The sequence below is a fragment of the Corythoichthys intestinalis genome, chromosome 1 (genome assembly GCF_030265065.1).
Source record: "Corythoichthys intestinalis isolate RoL2023-P3 chromosome 1, ASM3026506v1, whole genome shotgun sequence".
Taxonomy (NCBI): domain Eukaryota; kingdom Metazoa; phylum Chordata; class Actinopteri; order Syngnathiformes; family Syngnathidae; genus Corythoichthys; species Corythoichthys intestinalis.
The window spans coordinates 22,551,632-22,570,582 of NC_080395.1; the positions used below are offsets into that span (position 1 = coordinate 22,551,632).

Below are 18,951 nucleotides of genomic sequence, written 5' to 3' on the forward strand. Positions count from 1 at the left end.
ACAGTGGGGATGGTGTGTTCAGGGTGATGAGCTGTGTTGCTTTTACGCCAAACATATCGTTTTGCATTGTGGCCAAAAAGTTCAATTTTGGTTTCATCTGACCAGAGCACCTTCTTCCACATGTTTGGTGTGCCTCCCAGGTGGCTTGTGGCAAACTTTAAACAAGACTTTTTATGGATATCTTTGAGAAATGGCTTTCTTCTTGCCACTCTTCCATAAAGGCAGATTTGTGCTGTGTACGACTGATTGCTGTCCTATGGACAGACTCTCCCACCTCAGCTGTAGATCTCTGCAGTTCATCCAGAGTGATCATGGGCCTCTTGGCTGCATCTCTGATCAGTTTTCTCCTTGTTTGAGAAGAAAGTTTGGAAGGACGGCCGGGTCTTGGTAGATTTGCAGTGGTCTGATGCTCCTTCCATTTCAATATGATGGCTTGCACAGTGCTCCTTGAGATGTTTAAAGCTTGGGAAATCTTTTTGTATCCAAATCCGGCTTTAAACTTCTCCACAACAGTATCTCGGAGCTGCCTGGTGTGTTCCTTGGTTTTCATAATGCTCTCTGCACTTTAAACAGAACCCTGAGACTATCACAGAGCAGGTGCATTTATACGGAGACTTGATTACACACAGGTGGATTCTATTTATCATCATCGGTCATTTAGGACAACATTGGATCATTCAGAGATCCTCTCTGAACTTCTGGAGTGAGTTTGCTGCACTGAAAGTAAAGGGGCCGAATAATATTGCACGCCCCACTTTGCAGGTTTTTATTTGTTAAAAAAGTTTAAATTATCCAATAGATGTTGTTCCAGTTCACGATTGTGTCCCACTTGTTGTTGATTCTTGACAAAAAAAATTAAATTTCATATCTTTATGTTTGAAGCCTGAAATGTGGCGAAAGGTTGCAAGATTCAAGGGGGCTGAATACTTTTGCAAGGCACTGTAAATTTAGTTTCCGACCACAGTTCACCCTTCCCAAGATGGCCGCCAGTTACAAACTCCAAGGAAGAAGAAGAAGGTAAGGAAAAATATTAGTTTTTCTGAGCCTTGGAGAGTTTTTATTCTGGTAAGTGTTTTTGAATGTGCTCATTTCGCAGTCATGTTTTCGATGCATGGGTCTGTATTTTAAATGGTGGAAAAATGTACGTATTAACAGCTAACTTGTGTTCTCTGTAATTCCTCTGTAAGTAATTAGCACATGAGCTAAGATAATGTTCTAATGTGGTATAATGGCACTGACTGTGAACTTAATATGAGCATCAAGCTTGATAGCAAATTTAACAAAATATTTTGTGTGTTTTTTATTTTATTTTATTTTTATTTTATTTTTTTATGTATCTGTACAGTATTGGCCGATACCACACAGCCGGGTAGCGTAATCTGTATTGGAAACCAAAAACTTGTATCGGTGCAACATTAAAAAAAGAATATTTACAGGACAGTGAGTGAACCCTTGAATTTTGGCAGCAATAACCCCAACAAAACACACACAAAAAATAATGGGAATCGTAATAATCTAACATGGAAGTTAATATAAATAGATAGGAAGCTGAATTAACGATACCACTGTAAATAATGTATCAATTTGAGAAATAAAATTTAAAAATGTTTTATTTCAAAGTAGTAATTCACCAATCAGGTCAGTTTAGAAATCTGTCCATGCACCTGCAATATTGCATATCGAATAACGGTTCTTGGACCCAAAATACCAAGATTTAATTCACAATGTACTGTGTAATTCAGTTGTTTTACAGTAAGTCCCTTTTAATCAAACTATAACATGTATTGACTCTCAGTTGAAATGCAGCTTCATTCGCCATTAAACGCAGTGAAAATGTAATTCTTGAGTCATTTTTGTTGTTGTGAAACATAGAAGATACAAAACCTTTTCAAGAACATCGGATGCAATGTCTTCGATAAAATTACAGTAATGACTCAAGTTATTGTAAAGGCAAGTGGCGCAATTGGGAATATGTCATCATATACAGTGTGAATGGCAACAAGGCAAATGGTAACAGTAACATTTTTATAATTTAGACGGAATCTCTTCATGTATGAGGTGCCTTTTTTGGGGGGTAGGTTTTTGCTAAGGAAACTGCCAAGTATGACTCATGTCTTTGTCCATTGTTGCAGTGACAGGCTGCCTTTCTTCAATACACAGCTGGAGTAAAACTAACACAGCAGTTCTGCCTGCTCGGGCTCGGATATCTATGGAAAGATGCTTGAGTGCCCTCACTATTAAGACGATTCAGCAAAAGTAGAATGACTGGATTATTGACCCTTTCCTGCATTTTTTTCTTTTTAAATGTTTTTTATTTACATTCAAATGTGACAGGTCTTAAACTTAGGGACAATATTTTGCGATCCCCATTTGACGTCCAGTTGTAGTATTAGTTTTGCCCCCACATATTTTTGCACTTGGCGATAAAAGATATTTTAGATAAAATGAATTAATTAATTGAAGGATCCATTACGGGAAAAAAATCAATTATTTTAATTGTAATACATTTTTGAAAAAAAAAAACAAAAACATGAGTAATAAAAAAAATTCTAATATATGTATATATGTATATAAACATTAAAATGACAAAAAATAAAGGTAGTCAAATTGTAATAAATTGAAAAAATGAACTAAGACATTATTTAAATACAGTCACCTCAAAAATTATTGGAACAGCAAGTTCAGTTCCTTTGTTTTTGTCATACTGAAAACATTTGGGTTTCAGATAAAAAGAATTCCAGCTTTCAGCTTTATTTATAATATCTAAATAGAAAAAAAATATTTCCCATTCATTACTCTGACGATGTGCATTTATTCAAAACGCCATTTATTTACAAATTAATGTCTACATTTCAGCTTGTAATAACATGTTGCGTGACAACAAATACATATATATACAGTTCTGGCCAAAAATATTGGCACCCCTGCAATTCTGTCAGATAATGCTCAATTTCTCCCAGAAAATGATTGGAATTACAAATGCTTTGGTAGTAATATGTTCATTTATTTTGCTTGCAATTAAAAAAACACAAGAGAATGAAAAAAATAAAATTAAATCATTATCATTTTACACAAAACTCAAAAAATGGGCCAGACAAAAGTATTGGCACCCTCTGAAAAATCATGTGATGCTTCTTTAATTTCTGTAATTAACAGCACCAGTTACTTACCTGTGGCACATCACAGGTGTTGGCAATAACTAAATCACACTTGCCACCAGTTAAAATGGATTAAAGTTGACTCGACCTCTGCCCTGTGTCCTTTTGTGTACCACATTGAGCATGGAGAAAAGAAAGAAGACGAAAGAACTGTCTGAGGGCTTGAGAAGCAAAATTGAGAGGAAGCATGGGCAATCTCAAGGCTACAAGTCCATCTCCAAAGACCTGAATGTTCCTGTGTCTACCGTGCGCAGCAGAGGTGTGCAAAATTTCCGATTCTTGGATTATTCGCGATTCGGCCGTGAAAGATTCGAGAACGATTCACAAACATCCAAATTCCGATTATTGAAATATGCCAAGTAAAGCGGAAGTATAACACTCTCAGCGCGCCGCGCGGTCAATGAGGAACGAAGCGAGAGTAGCTAAACGTCATGTTTCTCATTACCCGGCCCCTCGGGTAATGCCACTGCTCAACTCACGGCTCTAGCTCAACTCATGCCACGAGATAAAAAAACACAACAACATACCTGACCGCTGCCGAAAAGCTGCTACAAAGTACATCCACATAATGTTACGGTAGATATAATTTATATAGGACTAGATGCAATATAGATTAGGTAGCGTTAGCAGCACACCTACAAAAAGATAGATGCGGGCGTTAGTAAACGGCCGCCATCTTAAAGCAGTACACTTCCCTGCAAGGCTGTTGTAGCGAACCTTCCATGCAAACCTAATTAACTTTTTATCTAAAATACTCCTAAATCGGTAAAATATTGACTTGAATCTATCTTTAAAATAGTTTTAAAACTTTCACATGTCGAAAGTAGACAAAAGGGAAATTATGGAATAACGGGAGCAAATTTAACAACTTTAACGGTTGATTCACAACATTAAATTAATTGAATGTAGTTTAAGGCTGCTGATACAGAATGGGGAATTTTTTTATTTACTGTTATTTTTGTACATTTTATTTACTGCTATATGTTAACTTCATACCAAAATAGTATTTTTGAACAATTTTGGAACTAATGTACAAAACATTTATTAAAAAAAAAAAAAAAAAAAAAAGGAGGGGGGGTGCATCAATAATCGTTTTATAATCGAATCGGAGCCTCTGAATCGTAATCGTAATCGAATCGTTAGGTGCCCAAAGATTCCCAGCTCTAGTGCGCAGTGTCATCAATGGGTGTAAAGCCCATGGCCCTGTGGCTACATGTGGACGGAAAAGAAAAATTGATGAGAGATTTCAACGAAAGATTCTGCGGATGGTGGATAAAGAACCTCGACTAACATCCAAACAAGTTCAAGCTGTCCTGCAGTCCGAGGGTACAACAGTGTCAACCCGTACTATCCGTCGCCGTCTGAATGAAAAAGGACTCTATGGTAGGATACCCAGGAAGACCCCAGAAACATAAAAAAGCCAGGCTGGAGTTTGCCAAAACTTACCTGAGAAAGCCAAAAACGTTTTGGAAGAATGTTCTCTGGTCAGATGAGACAAAAGTAGAGCTTTTTAGGGAAGAGGCACCAACATAGAGTTTACAGGGGGAAAAATGAGGCCTTCAAAGAAAAGAACATGGTCCCCACAGTCAAACATGGTGGAGGTTCCCAGATGTTTTGGGTTTGCTTTGCTGCCTCTGGCACTGGACTGCTTGACCGTGTGCATGGCATTATGAAGTCTGAAGACTACCAACAAATTTTGCAGCATAATGTGGGGCCCAGTGTGAGAAAGCTGGGTCTCCCTCATAGGTCTTGGGTCCAGCAGGACAATGACTCAAAACTCACTTCAAAAAGCGCTAGAAAATGGTTTGAGAGAAAGCACTGGAGACTTCTAAAGTGGCCAGCAATGAGTCCAGATCTGAATCCCATTGAACACCTGTGGAGGGATCTGAAAATGGCAGTTTGGAGAAGGCACCCTTCAAATCTGAGACCTGGGGCAGTTGGCCAAAGAAGAATGGTCTAAAATTCCAGTATACCATTGTAAGAAACTCTGATGGATACCGGAAGGGGTTGTTCGCAGTTATTTTTCCTAAAGGTTTGACTACCAAGTATTAGGCTGAGGGTGCCAATACTTTTGTCCAGCCCATTTTTGGAGTTTTTGTAAAATGATAATGATAAAAAAAAATCATAATAAATCATTCTCTTTTGTGTTCATTGCAGGCAAAAATAACAAGATATTACTACAGAAGCATTTGTAATTGCAATGTTTTTCTGGGAGATATAGAGGATTATCCGACAGAATTGCAGGGGTGCCAATACTTTTGGCCAGCACTGTAGTTCAGTTCAGTTTAAGTTTATTGTCCCCTAAGAAGGGGGAACTAGTCTTACAGCAGGTAAGCATACAGAGAACAGATAGTCATAGACAATAGTACATATTTATCGATAACTCAAGAGTTTACTTTGTTTGATACCTTTTCTGCAACTGTCACTTCCCGTTTATTACAAATGCTCTGAGAAATTGTCATCGGCGTTTCAAACCAATTCTGTTAGGCTCGTATTTGTTCCAGCAATCATCAGCAATGAGGACTCCTCTGTTCTCACTACTATGTCTGCTTAAATATTTAACAGGTAAGAGTATAAACCAGGGGTCCCCAAACTACGGGCCGCCTTCACATTTGGTCTGGCTCCATGAACATTTTTTTTTTCCTCTCAATAGTGTTATTTATTTCCTGGCTTTTTTCTGTGAAGAATCCAGAGAGGGTTATTTGGTTATTATCTATTTAATTAATAGTGTTGTTATTATTTATTATAATACATATTATTTTTTAATTTTTTTATTTACTTTTGTTCCATGAAGAATCCAGAAAGGGTTATTTGATTGTGGCTTTCTGAAAAACGATGAATTTTTACATTTAGGCACTCCTGCAATCGTCACACTTTTTCTGTTACAAACTGACCCGGCCCCTCATCAGAGAAGGGAAAAGTTATGTGGCCCTCACAGGAAAAAGTTTGGGGACCCCTGGTATAAACAGTAAAATGATTTAATTATATTAAAAGAAAAATTAAACTACCCACAAAAAAAACAGGGCCTTTGAGAGAATTATAGGTGGATTTAACTTCTTTAATCTTCTCAGCTTGTTCAAATGTTCATTAATTTAGTACTTTTAATAGTTCTCAAACAGTATTGGATGGATTGTTTCACAATTTTTCATTCAGATTGAACGAATACTAAAGTTATCAAAAGTTATTTTGCATCACCAATGTTTTAATTTATTTCCACTGTTCATTGTGTTGCAATTTTTGTTCCAGACTATGATATTGCTAAAAAGCTGAGGTTTTCATAGATGCCCACAAATAAGGATGTGGTTTAAAAAAAAAAAAAAAAAAAAAATCTTAGACTGTCACCTAGGCTGCCAGTGAATATATTAAGATAATGATAACTTTTGAAAAGATGTCCACTGTACTGATAACTGTAACCTGCAAGGGCTAATAAAACTCTTCCCTCAATTGGGTTTATGACGCTCAAAATATCCAGGTGTCATTCTTTTCTTGGATTTGACCAACATACGACGTATATATGAGGAAAAAAGCATAGATGAGTAAAATTAAAACTTGACATGCAGCAGAATCTGTTGTATGTGTCAGACGGGAGGTAAATCCATGCACTGACCACTCATGCTTACAGATTTTGTTAGGAATGCAGTTGAGCAACTCCCTGAATGAGACACTGATGTCATCTTTCATCGTAAAAATGTGAATAGATTTTTGTGGAATATGTCATGGTAACATCTATTTGTAAGATTTCTCAATAGCAACAAATGCTATTTAAACCTTTTAAACTGCATTGTGGGTACATTTTGGTTCCTACTACTGTATCTAAACAAAACACTGTATTGAATCACAAACATTGCTTAGCATGTGTTAAACTGTGTTGTGTGACGGAAAATCTAGCATACATTGATTGGATTGTGATAAACGCCCATGCAATATACTAGTAGAATATTGATGAATATAAACGTTATAATGGAGGGCATCTCGAATAGAACATTTGTTCAAATGACTACTAGTTTCTACTGACACCTAGTGGCTTTGTTGAGAAGTAGATTGTTCAGAGGTGACAAAAATTGCTCATCGCGAATCAATTTCACTACAAAGGTAATTAGGAAATTAGGAAAAAAGAACAATTCTGATGATTTCAGTGACTGGTTTTGGTCATTTAAAATTTCAAGCCTCATAAAGACCTGGCTTCCAGACAGATTTTGAATGCTCATCTTTCAGTGCCATTGATGGCTAAGCCAATAAATTCCATTAGTGCCCGATGAAGGGTTAAGAAGCTTGTTTGGGTTTCTAAAAGAAAATATGAAATCATGAAAAAAATAAAGAAAATTAAGACTCATTCAAATTACAACAAACAAAACCCTAACAACTAAAATTAGAATTTCAAAATTTTAAATTGATCAACCATATTCAACGATAATCCAATCCAGATTGTATGAAACATAAAATATATGCTTAACAAAAGCAACCGACAGAGCACTTAAAAACGAATTTATCATAAAGAATAAAAATGAAAAATAGGTACATATTTAATTATTATTATTATTTTTTTTTTAAGTGTGGGTGGGGGGCTCTAAGCCCCCGCAAAGTCAAACACAAATTCAAATTTGTTCTTAGACATTATTCACTGTAATCCCCTCTTTAGAAAATGTGAAATAATAAAAGACTCACACTTTCAGCTTCTCAGATTCATAGATATCACATACATAAAACTAGATGTCTGGTACGCGCTATGAACCAATAAGGACGTGTGTCGTTACTCATTGGCCATTTTGCATCAGTGCCATGTAATAATTTTTCTTGTAGTTAATTAATTTCAGATTAATTTGACCGATTTTCAAAATACTCACCTTTGCCATAAATGTACAGATGCAGCTGTTTTCCTGCATATTAGAGAAAATTCATATTTTCACAAAATCCAATCCGAATCAGAGCCACGTTAATACAGTTCTTTGTAAACCAAGCCGTTTGTACCTCCGTTCAAAAAAAATCAGCGAGTTAAGAGTATTTTAGAGGAGTTACAAATAACAATAATGCCCGCGAACGAAGTCCACCGAAGCAAGATGGCTGCCTGTTACTTCGTCCACCGATTCCGCCTTCGGCATCTAGACAAGTATGATGTCTATGCCCAGGTGATACAACTTTATTTACGTTTTTTGCAAGTGACGTCACCGCAAAGGAAGCTATACCTGTTTCGGGGCGTGGCCAACTGTCTGCGTAGTTTGACTTCATTTCAGTCAAACAGTCTGACTAGCAGGAGGTCTCCACTAAAAGCTGCTGTGAAATACCTCCCCAAACAACCCATCACAGGTCATTTTCCTCCTTGTTCTCAGTTTTTCCCTTTTGTTTTCAAAATAAATTGTTTTTCAAACCGTCACGGCGGCGTTTTCACACCATGCGGCGATTATTAGCCGCCGCCATCTTTTCGTCACTTCTAAAAGGTACAGTACACTTAATTTTATTCTCTAGCTCCAGCTCGAATTATTTGCTTATTTATTCATTTATTTATTAAGCCTTCCCCTCATTAAATCGGCATAAAAGTGAACGTTCATGGTACTGTCATAGGAAAACATTGGCTTGCATTCTGACATAAATAAAATAATTTTAAAGCGATGGTTATTTATGTTGAATTTTCCAAAGTGTGCTTTTTAACATCACATAATATGCTTGAATTACCGTAATTTACTTTACTTTGGAGCTACGGGTTTCATCCCACCCACCTTGATGTTTGTTGGCTGGTTTCACTTCCTTTGTCTCTGTGTCACCTGTTTTTCAGGTTGGGCAACTTTGAGATGAGCACCTTGTTGTTTTAGTAAAACACTGTGGTATTCTTACCATATTCTTTTATTTTTGTGCAAATATGGGTGCAAAAGTTCAAGTATATTTTGAAAAATTTACAAGGGATTTAAAATGTGTTATGTTTCAATGCCGTTGATGGCGATGGATGGCTAATCTAATAGAACGGAGAGAAACTGGCAGCGATCATTTGCTATTGCTATAAATTAGTCTACATGTAACATGGGTCGTTTTTGACATTCCTTTCCAGTGTCGCTGAGCATTCAGGTGATCGTCTCTCAGCAGGAGCGTAGCACAGCTCTTTTTGCATCAGTCACCCTGCGCTGCGACTTCTCCACGTCCGCAAACCTCCAAGATGTGTTGATCACTTGGAGGTTTAAATCTTTCTGCAAAGACCCTGTGCTGGAGTACTACTCCACATGTAAGAAACTAGATTTGCTCTTTAAACCTGAAAATGATATGTTAAATAAGGGGACTCACCATTTTTTTTTCTATAGCTTACCAGTCGGCACTTCAGTTAGGTCAGGATCCATCGAACGACTGTCCAGATCGCCAGCGCACAATTCGGACGGTGATTCAGAAGAGAGGAAACAATGAGGCCATTCGTGGTGCAGAGTACAGTGATCGTAAGATCTCCATTCAGAATAGTGAGTTGACACTGTAATCTTTGTTATGTAAATTGTCAAGTGCGTCACATTCCCACATTTCCAAATGAAAAGATAAAATTGTACATCTCCGCATTATTGTCCAATTCAAACCCTTCCAACTTTAAGTTTCACTTTCTGCTCTTCAAAAATTCCATTGAATAATTGTGATCCAGAGTTAGATGTCGTGGAGTGTTAGTAGTAGTTAATTAGTAGAGTTTGTTTTTCATTTTATATGTCAACAAAAAACAGGAAATGAATCGACTGGTAATAGAAAAACCTAAAATGAGCCTTTATCCATTTTGAGTTTATTTGAAGTGCGTACCGCAGGATAAAAATAAGTCTTAAATAGCATTATTATGTGAATTAGAATCATATTTTGAGACGATTCGACTATATACAACAAATTGGCAAAGCGTAGATGAGGAGAAATTAGTCTTTTAATCTGCGGTTTAGCCACACCTACCATTATAGGGCACTAGCGTCCCCAACAGGAGGATAACGTTGGCAGGAGAATGGTTTCATCTGATTTAGACTTCAGCCCATTGAGGGGGGATTATTCATAACGAGGAAAATGCGACGAAGACAGCAGCAAAATTTAATTCTTTCAATCTCTCTACTCCAATATTTTTACAGGACATTCTCTTTATCGTAGTATTTTTTTCCCCAATTGCTAAATAAATGGTCTGGTCATGACAAATAACAGTCTTGTCCTAAATGGAATATGAAATATTAAAAATGCATTTATACAGTACGACTTGGCAAAATTACTGCATAATGGTCAAAACTGTTCACTTCTTGCACCTCCCGAACTATATTTTATGCCACCGGCTTTTGTCATTTCTCTGCCCGCCCCGGCTTCCGAGACAGAGGTAAGAGCGTAAACAGCGGCGTGCTGGCAGTGCTCGTCGCCGGGAATAAACGCCGAAAATAGCCCATTCTCGGTGGAAAAAACCGGCCAACATTGGAGCACAGAGCTATGCGTGGCCAAGCCGCGGAAAGCGCATTCTCAGTGGGCACGCAAAGAGGACCGGGGGGGTCAACAGGCCGCCGCCGGCCACAAAATGCAAGCCACTTCTTTATTAAAACGTGTGCCATGATCCCAGTATTTGACATAATACAAAACACAATGTTTACTCATTTCCTCGTAAGTCCAATGCATAATCCCACAGCTGTCAGAATGGTTTACGCCAATCTCTGGGTGAACGGGAACTTTTTAAAACCCAAAAAGGCTCATACACCTCTTCCTTGTGCAGCAAAAATTTTTCTCCAGCACATTTGGCTGGCGTGATGCGAAAAATAAAAGAATTAATCAGCAAAATCTACTGAATCCGGAGTCGTTCTGTATACTGTTACTATTGGATGTATACTGAAGATGACTATCCCGCTGATGTCACATTTGGAATAAATATGTAGATCGCTTCCACACACATCCAAGCGGTCCATTTCATTCAGGTGCATAAAATTCCGCGGAAAATATGAAATAAACATGCTTTATGCTGTCATATGCACTTTAACACAAGTGGGGAAATGGAATACGGCCATTATTTGTTTTCGGTTTCCTGAAGTTCTCATTGCTGTGACCTGTTCTTTTGTTTCTTATTCTGCGTGTGCCAATACTGTATTAGCCTTTCATTAGCACATGTGACAACTTAGTTCATGAGGTGGCACTTTTATATTATAATTGTTTAAAATATTTTACTTGAAAAGGTGATCACTTCTTTATTGCACTTAAAATGTACTATGTACATATGGTATATTTTCATGCGATATCGCCAAACTGGCTCATGAAGCCAAAGTGTTCCACTTCTTGTTAACGTTGATGACAAATATCTTCTACTTAACTGTTTTTCATTTCAAATTTAATTGGTGTTTTTCTGCAGAGGCTGATCTGGTCATCAGTGATGTGATGTGGTGGGACAACGGTGTGTACTTTTGTGCTGTCGACGCAGCCGGCGACACCACTGGAGACTCCGACAAAGAAGTCAAGCTCATCGTTTATCGTAAGAAAACTTTTTCTCAACGTTAAGAGTACTTTGAACGCTCATTTGTGAACATGACTCTTCCTCCCTCAGACTGGCTAACCGTGTTGTTCATCATCATCGGGGCTGTGCTGCTTATCATCTTATTTGGTGTCTGCTGCTGCCAGTGTTGTCCTCAGAGATGTTGCTGCTACGTGCGCTGTCCCTGCTGCCCACAGCAGTGCTGCTGCCCGGAGAAAGGTATCCACTAAGAGTCAAGGATATCCTTCGTTACGTTTTGTAGATGTGAAAATTGTTTTGTTTCTCAGCGGTCATGCAGCATCGTATGATGAAAGAAGCTAAGAAGGCCATGAATCCCTGGATGGGAGGACAGCCGATATACGGACCAATGAGCCAGGTTTCCTCCGCTCAAATGAACCCGCTTCTATACCCAGGTACAATTCACACCACTAGACCTTGAAGAGTTTTTATTTCTTAATTTACAAATTGCGACCAATGTTGTTTTCGTTAACGATAAAAAAATTTTCATGACGATGATGAGCTAAAAACATGTCTTGGGAAACTAAAACATAACGTGACGAATAACAACTTTACTCTGACAAGATGCAAACCAGAAGAAAATGCGCCCCAGTTACTGTCTTATGTTCACAACGTGTGACATTTTCTTATTGTACGTGTAGTTAGTCAGCCTGTATCCTAGCTGTGTTTGGGCTGTGTCACTCATAGGACATGTCCTGCGCCCCACCCTGACCGTTACAGGCAGTGTTGTTAGAGTATAACAGCGTTTCTAACTGTGTTATTTTTTTCAGTAGTGAGTAATCAAATTAATTACTTTTCCCATCTTTGCAACGCCGTTGTCGTTATTGAGGATGTGAAGGGGCGTGTTACTACAATTTGGTTAAATGAAGCACGAGTTGTCTGATTTTGTCACAGCTGCCTGGGAGAGAGCAGAGCTGGGAGGAGGGAAGGTGTTGGTGACGCAGCTGCAAACGTGATGATGGGCTTGGTAGCTCGGAGCGTTAGCACAGCATTTGCATTCTAATTAGTATTTAGCGTGGCGAGCGTAATCGTAAACTCTAGGGCAACTTTTTTTTTTTTTTTTTTCTCATACACTTCGTGGCGTCCAGGTGTGTACAACTAATTGAAAATAATGTACTGGGATGGTTGGGACCTGGTGGGGGGGTGCCTCACGGTTACCTCCTCACGGCAGGCCCTACCATCCCCGCACCCTTTTTTTAACGCACCACACACATCATACTCCACAGGAGAGCTCTGGCAAAGGGCGGTGGGATGGGCAGCTGGGCTGAATTTCCACGCTGCGGTCCCACTGCTCCAAGCCAAGCTCTCCTATTTCAATGCATACATTGCACTACCCTCCCCTCACAATCCCATCACGGTGCTGGGTTATGGCTGCCAACCGGGAACCTGGCAGCCACAGTAATAGGGTGGTAAGTGGGTCCCACACTTTTTTTTTCTATGGCATGGCTCCCGAGGCGTGGCCTCCTCTCTGCCTGGGCTGCCGGCCGCAGGAGTGGGGGGAGGTCGGGGCTCCGGTCTCGCGTCGCCCCACGGCGGCTCCTCGGCGTTCTCCTGCCTCCGCCTTCCCCCCTCTTCTCTAACTGGGTATCCGCCCTGTGCTCCGCCGCAGCTCGCTGGCTGGGCGGCGGTGTATCGGCTGGATGTTGCCTGCTACGGCGGGGGACCCTGCCCTGGGCTTGGTGGGCCGCTTGGGGCCCAGTGGCGTGCCGTGCCGGCTGGGGGGCTGCGGCGGCGGCTCGTGGCCCGGGTGGGCGAACGGGGTGGGGGACTAGCGTGGGGTTGGTGGTGCGTGAAGGCCGGTAGATGGGCGCGCGGGTGGCCCGAGGGACCACCCGAACGGATGGGCTGCGCTACCCCCCCGGCCTCGCCCTCCTTCCCCGGGCTGGTTGGGTGGGGGCCGTGGCCCTGTCGGCGCCCGCGTGGTGTCTACGCGTGGCTGTTGCGTGCCCGGTGGGGCTCGCGTGCGGCTGGATGTGATTGGGCGCGCTCGGGCGGGGGGTCCCGGTGCCGGGATTGGCCATGGGGCGGTGTAGGGTCAGTAGCCAACGGGCTTACACTCACAAGGAATTCACGCGATTACTGGGTTCTAGATCACAGAGATGATTTGTGTACACTCTACCCCTTTCTATCACTTAGCTTATAGACTCCCCCACTTCCTACCCCCTCTTTCCCTGGTCAACAGGCCCCCCACATGGTGTCAACCAGAAATACATTTAGCTGACGATAGCACCAACATATTAGTAGTTAGTGTAGTTAGGCGTTCAATGTATTTCTTCTTGTTCTTTGTGTTTTTCTTTCTTCTCTTGTGTTTCTTTTCTTCTGTTTCCCCATAACCCCGTCCTGTTCGCTGCTTTGTTATAATACACGAGGTATGTTGAATGATCACAATGGGAGTATGTCAGACTCTCAATGTGAAGCATTAAAACTGTTCAGTCTATCCGGGCACTTAGACTTCCATTCTCCGTGTCAAAGAGCTGAGAAAGGACAGGTTTTCAAAAAAAAAAAAAAAAATGAAAATAATGTACTGCTTTCCTGCTGAGTGTGCATTATCATCACAAAATTGCCGTTGTCCTTGTATATGCTACAACAGGGATGGGCTAACCGGTCCTCAAGGGCCGCAGTGGGTCCTGGTCTTTGTTACAACTGATCCAGCACAGACAGTTTAACCAATGAGGGGCCCGGGGAAACATGAAGCACCTGACTGCAATCTACTGATTGCACCTATAAGGCACCAGATTGGTGAAAAAGTGTCATCTTAATGGGTTGCAACAAAAACCCGCACCCACTGCGGCCCTTTATGGAATAGTTTGCCCACCCTTGTGCTACAATATAATAATAATTGTTGTTGTTTTTTTGAATGACCAAAAATAGTCACTGGCCCTACTTTTCTTGAATGACGTATTCATGAACTTTGTGTGATGGTTTTTTTTAATCAAAACAACTAGAGCAAAGACAGGAGAGGGAGGAGATTCAGAGCCTCACCTGCATATTGAAAAATATATATATTTGGGGTGTGACGATACATACAAGTAATGGTTCAGTACGTACGTATGGTATGGGTGTCATGGTTCGGTGCAGGTTCAGTACAACAGGAAAAGCAAAAAGGCATGTGTACTCACAATATTTGATAGTTAAAGTTTGTATACCATTACACTCTTATACTATAGGTGAAAAAAAAAAAGTGTAACCTACGTTGTTTTTTTGTTGTTGTTTTTTTTGAATGACCCGATAACATTTTTTATGTGAAAGATGTTATAGAATCTATAATGTAAGTAGGTGTCGAACATGAAAAGTAACGTCAATTACTTTGCTGAGTAACTAATTACTCTTACAATGAGGTAACTGAGTTACTAACTCAATTAGTTTTTGGGAGAAGTAATTTGTAACTAATTACTTATTAAAAGTGAGATTAACAACACTGGTCACCTGGTCACTGGTGGTTAACTTGTTTAACTTGTAACTTGTTCACTACCAAAAACATAAATTATAATTTTTTTCAAGCCAGGCTGTGCTCCAGACTTGCTGGTTTTGAAACACATGGTCAGATTTATCTTACAAGAGAGAGAATATGCAATGTTGCTTTAGCCTTTAAAGGTCTGTGCTGAGTGATCATCACACAATAACTGTAATTGTTAGCGTTAGCATAGCATTCGTGTTTGCATTAGCAATAACTTTAGCATAGCTAGTGTCCTCTTAAACTGTTGTTTTCGTTTGTAGGCATCGGCTACAGCTTACAGGAGTAGGGCCCCGTGCTTTTGGTTGCAAATAAAACAACTAGAAATCCCTCACAAAGTTGGCGTTGTTCTTATAGACGCTACAATATGTGCTCGTCTGTCAATATTCATTTAAAATTGTTGGAAACCTTAGTTTTTTTAAGATTTATTGTCTGACTAAAACATTTGTATTTTTACAGACAAACACATTTTGAAAAACTAAAATAAGACTAAGACTAATAAGGATTGTGTCGAAAAGACTTAGACGAGAATTATAAGGGCTGCCAATAACAACAGTTTTTATTCATTTGTCTCAGGGTCAGTGTCCGGCAAGAGCGTGCCGATGAAGCCCATGCCACTGCCTCCACCCCAGTCCTCAGCTTACAGCATGCCAGCCCAGAGTGTCCACGGTGCCCACACGCCAGCCAACACCAATCACATGCTTGACTATATGGAGAGTCAAATGAGGGGGATGGATGTGAACAGTCCGATGCTTCAGGTTTGTAGTGTTGCACAGATATAAATATTGTACCGTTGTCCAAACAATGTATGGTATCGTCATTAAATTGGTGAGTTACACCCCAAATATCATTGAATATCTTAATCTTGATATAAAATGGAACATATTGATGTTTTTCCATATTTCTATGGCAATTATTGCCACTTTCAGGGACAGCGGTCACTACAGCGGACATCTAATCAAAAGTTATCATTAGCTTAACTCACTGCCAGTCAGGTCAGAGATATGTTGTGGTAGCTCGTAAAAGAGGGAAATTAATATTGAACGCACCTATTGACAGCCATTGATGTCCAATCCATTTTAACTGGGAGGGGCTGGAAGCGATAGTCTGCGGCTGTCAATAGCAGTAAAGAGCTAAGCTATGTAAGGTCACAAGAGATAAATAAAATGGAACAAACAAAAAAACATCAATGAAATTCCCAGAGCAAAACACACACAGGCCACACCTATTTGAATTTATTTCTAAATTATTTCAATATATTACAATTTTTCATTTATTTTTGAATGTTATTTACATATATATTTTTTTTAATTATTTTTATTACGCATGGCTTTTTTAATTTGCCCTTTAAATTTTTTTTAAAGACTATTTTGCCCATTGCAAAACAAGTGTGTCCAACACCACAATTGGATTTAATGTCAGTGTCCATGGGCCACAATTGGCCCCTGGCCCACAAGTTTGAGACCCCTGCCCTATTTGAATGAAAGTGGGTGAAAAATCATAATTTGTGCATGAAAGGGTTAACTCATTCACTGGCTGAATGATAGCTGTGAACCCTCCCAGTCAAATGGATTGGATGTCTACCACTGTTAGTGGTATACAATATTAAGTTAATCAAATCCAAACTCTCCAGTTTGACTAAAATTTACATTTTTCGTATTTTAGGTTCAGCCACCACCACCACCCCCCCATATGCAACAGATTCCCCCCACTCCCCAGCACATGCCCACCAGCATCCCATTTTCAGCCGGGCCTCCCAGCATGATATCTGGGCTCGGCGACGTTCCATCAGAGCGTCGCGTTATCACTCTCCCGCCCATTCGCGAGCCGGGCCGAGTCCCACCCCCCGCGCCCAAAACTCGCCCTCCGAGCTCCAGCGAGAGCAGCCGCGGTTTCGGATCCGGGACGCCCGCTCGCCGCTATCCCTCGCCTACACGATCCAGGGGAATTCCGAGGAGCTATAGCGAAGAATCGCTGGACGGGCGGTCACGCGGCGGGGCGCGGGGAGGCATGGATCGTCCTCGATCTCGCTCCAGGGATGATCTCTTCGACAGCAGGTCCAGGTCCAACTACCCCCCGCCGGGAGCACGTCGGCCGTCCTGGAGTTCTGATGATGAGGGCGCTAGTCGGAGAGGAGGAAACAGGAGAGGGGGCGGAGGCTGGAGTGAGAAACCTCCCAACTACACAGAGTACGAGCCTGGAAACAAACCAAGGAGGAACGGACACTACTCTGTAAGAAAAACGTTGCTTTAGTGTAGTTGCATTAATCCCCCCGAACAAAAAAAACAACAACAAAAAAACAGCAGAATGATTTCTAGCCTTAATAAAAATGAATCTAAAGTTAGTGTGTCTCTCTCAGGTTAAGAGCTCTCGCAGTGGCACCAGTGTCGTCATCTGAACGGAGCTGCGAAAACGCCCTTTGACCTCTGTTTCTGAGCGCGCACACACCGAAGTGGGAGTTAGCGGCGTTGTTGTCCAACTCCTGGTACTTTTGAAATATGTTACTATAGCCCTCGGGATGAGAAATTTGTGTTTAGAAAAGATAAAAACTACATTTTTGGCACATTTGAGAGCATAGATGTCACTCCTTCCAGGCTAGGAGTATAGAAATGCATTCAGATTGATATCAAATCTATGAACGCCCTCTAGTGGTTCATATATGAAATTAGAATGTTGAAAGTTGCGCTTCTTTATTTATTCAAGCTACTTGATATCCAGTTTAGGGTGCATGTACAAACATGATAAAACGACATTCCGTAGTTATTGAAGTCGGTGGTGATAGTTTTTGTGTTTTTTGTTAATCTTTCCTGAAAGTGATTTTTTTTTATTTTTTTTTTATAAATGCCACCAACGAACAGGAAGGATATTATAGCTCTTAAAGGGCCAGTAGCATGGAATATAAATACATAAAACTGTTACATTATATTTACATTATTGAAATTGCCATGTGTATGATGTCTCCACTCCCCCATGGTTTTGTGCTAAGATGTCTCTGATGCCTTAAATGGTGGTTTTATTTTTAGTGGCATGAAAATGTCACTGTGTAAATGAAGTAATGTGATGTATGTATCATTGTTATGTGGGAAATCAAAGCTGTTACTATTTTTAGGATCGTTACACCTTTTCAAATGTAAACTGTAACTTCAGTAAAACCTGACGTTTGTAAAATACATGAAGTTTGTGTGAGACAAAATGATTTTGTTTTGTTCCTCTAAATTGTTTCTCTTTGAGTAATAAAACATTCACAAATAAACTTTTGACATTTCATTCACTCTGTGACTCTTGTAATTAGACTTCTCTCACCAGAAATTTAAATATTTGAATTTGCAATGTTCCTTATATTTTTTTTTTTACACTTGAAGACTCATCAAACAAGAAGGCTTTAAAAAAAAGTTGGTAAAGTGAGTATTTTAGCAAGGCTTCCTGTTTTGCTGTGAGTCACTCATCATTTGACAATACTGTACAGTTATTTTATAAGTTTTATTTTGAGCAAATTTCTAAGTCTTTTATGTTTGAATTTTACTCTATTCCTCCCTGTTCGGCTACTTAAATATACTTTGATCAACCATGGCCAACATTAGAGTTACCCTAAGTTGACCAAAGTTTTAATTTAAAAAAAAAAAAAAAAGAAAGAAAATAATACTCCTAAAAATGTAATCATCCGACTTTCGCAATATTTCCTAGTCTACTTTTTTGTTTTAGTACTAAAATTAGTACTTCCACCTTTATCTTATTTCCTCCTACACACGTATTTTTACTTACATAAAAGTACAGTAGGGGTAATTTCCCCTCTCTTCGCAATCATAATATATTATTTGTATATTTTAAATCAAATATTATATATATATTATTTCTGAACACAACGTTTTATTTTAAGAAACTGT

At 39.8% G+C, this 18,951-nt stretch overlaps 1 protein-coding gene across 1 annotated transcript; it reads left to right on the top strand.

Annotated features, from left to right (window-relative positions):
• Positions 1-8,347: 8,347 nt before the first annotated feature.
• Positions 8,348-18,315, top strand: LOC130919318 (immunoglobulin-like domain-containing receptor 1). Its single transcript, XM_057841912.1, has 9 exons — positions 8,348-8,593; positions 9,199-9,369; positions 9,446-9,595; positions 11,476-11,595; positions 11,668-11,814; positions 11,883-12,008; positions 15,644-15,825; positions 16,733-17,299; positions 17,427-18,315. Exons 1-9 carry the CDS (start codon positions 8,548-8,550, stop codon positions 17,463-17,465), a joined length of 1,548 nt encoding a protein of 515 aa, XP_057697895.1. The 5' UTR covers positions 8,348-8,547; the 3' UTR covers positions 17,466-18,315.
• Positions 18,316-18,951: the final 636 nt, after the last annotated feature.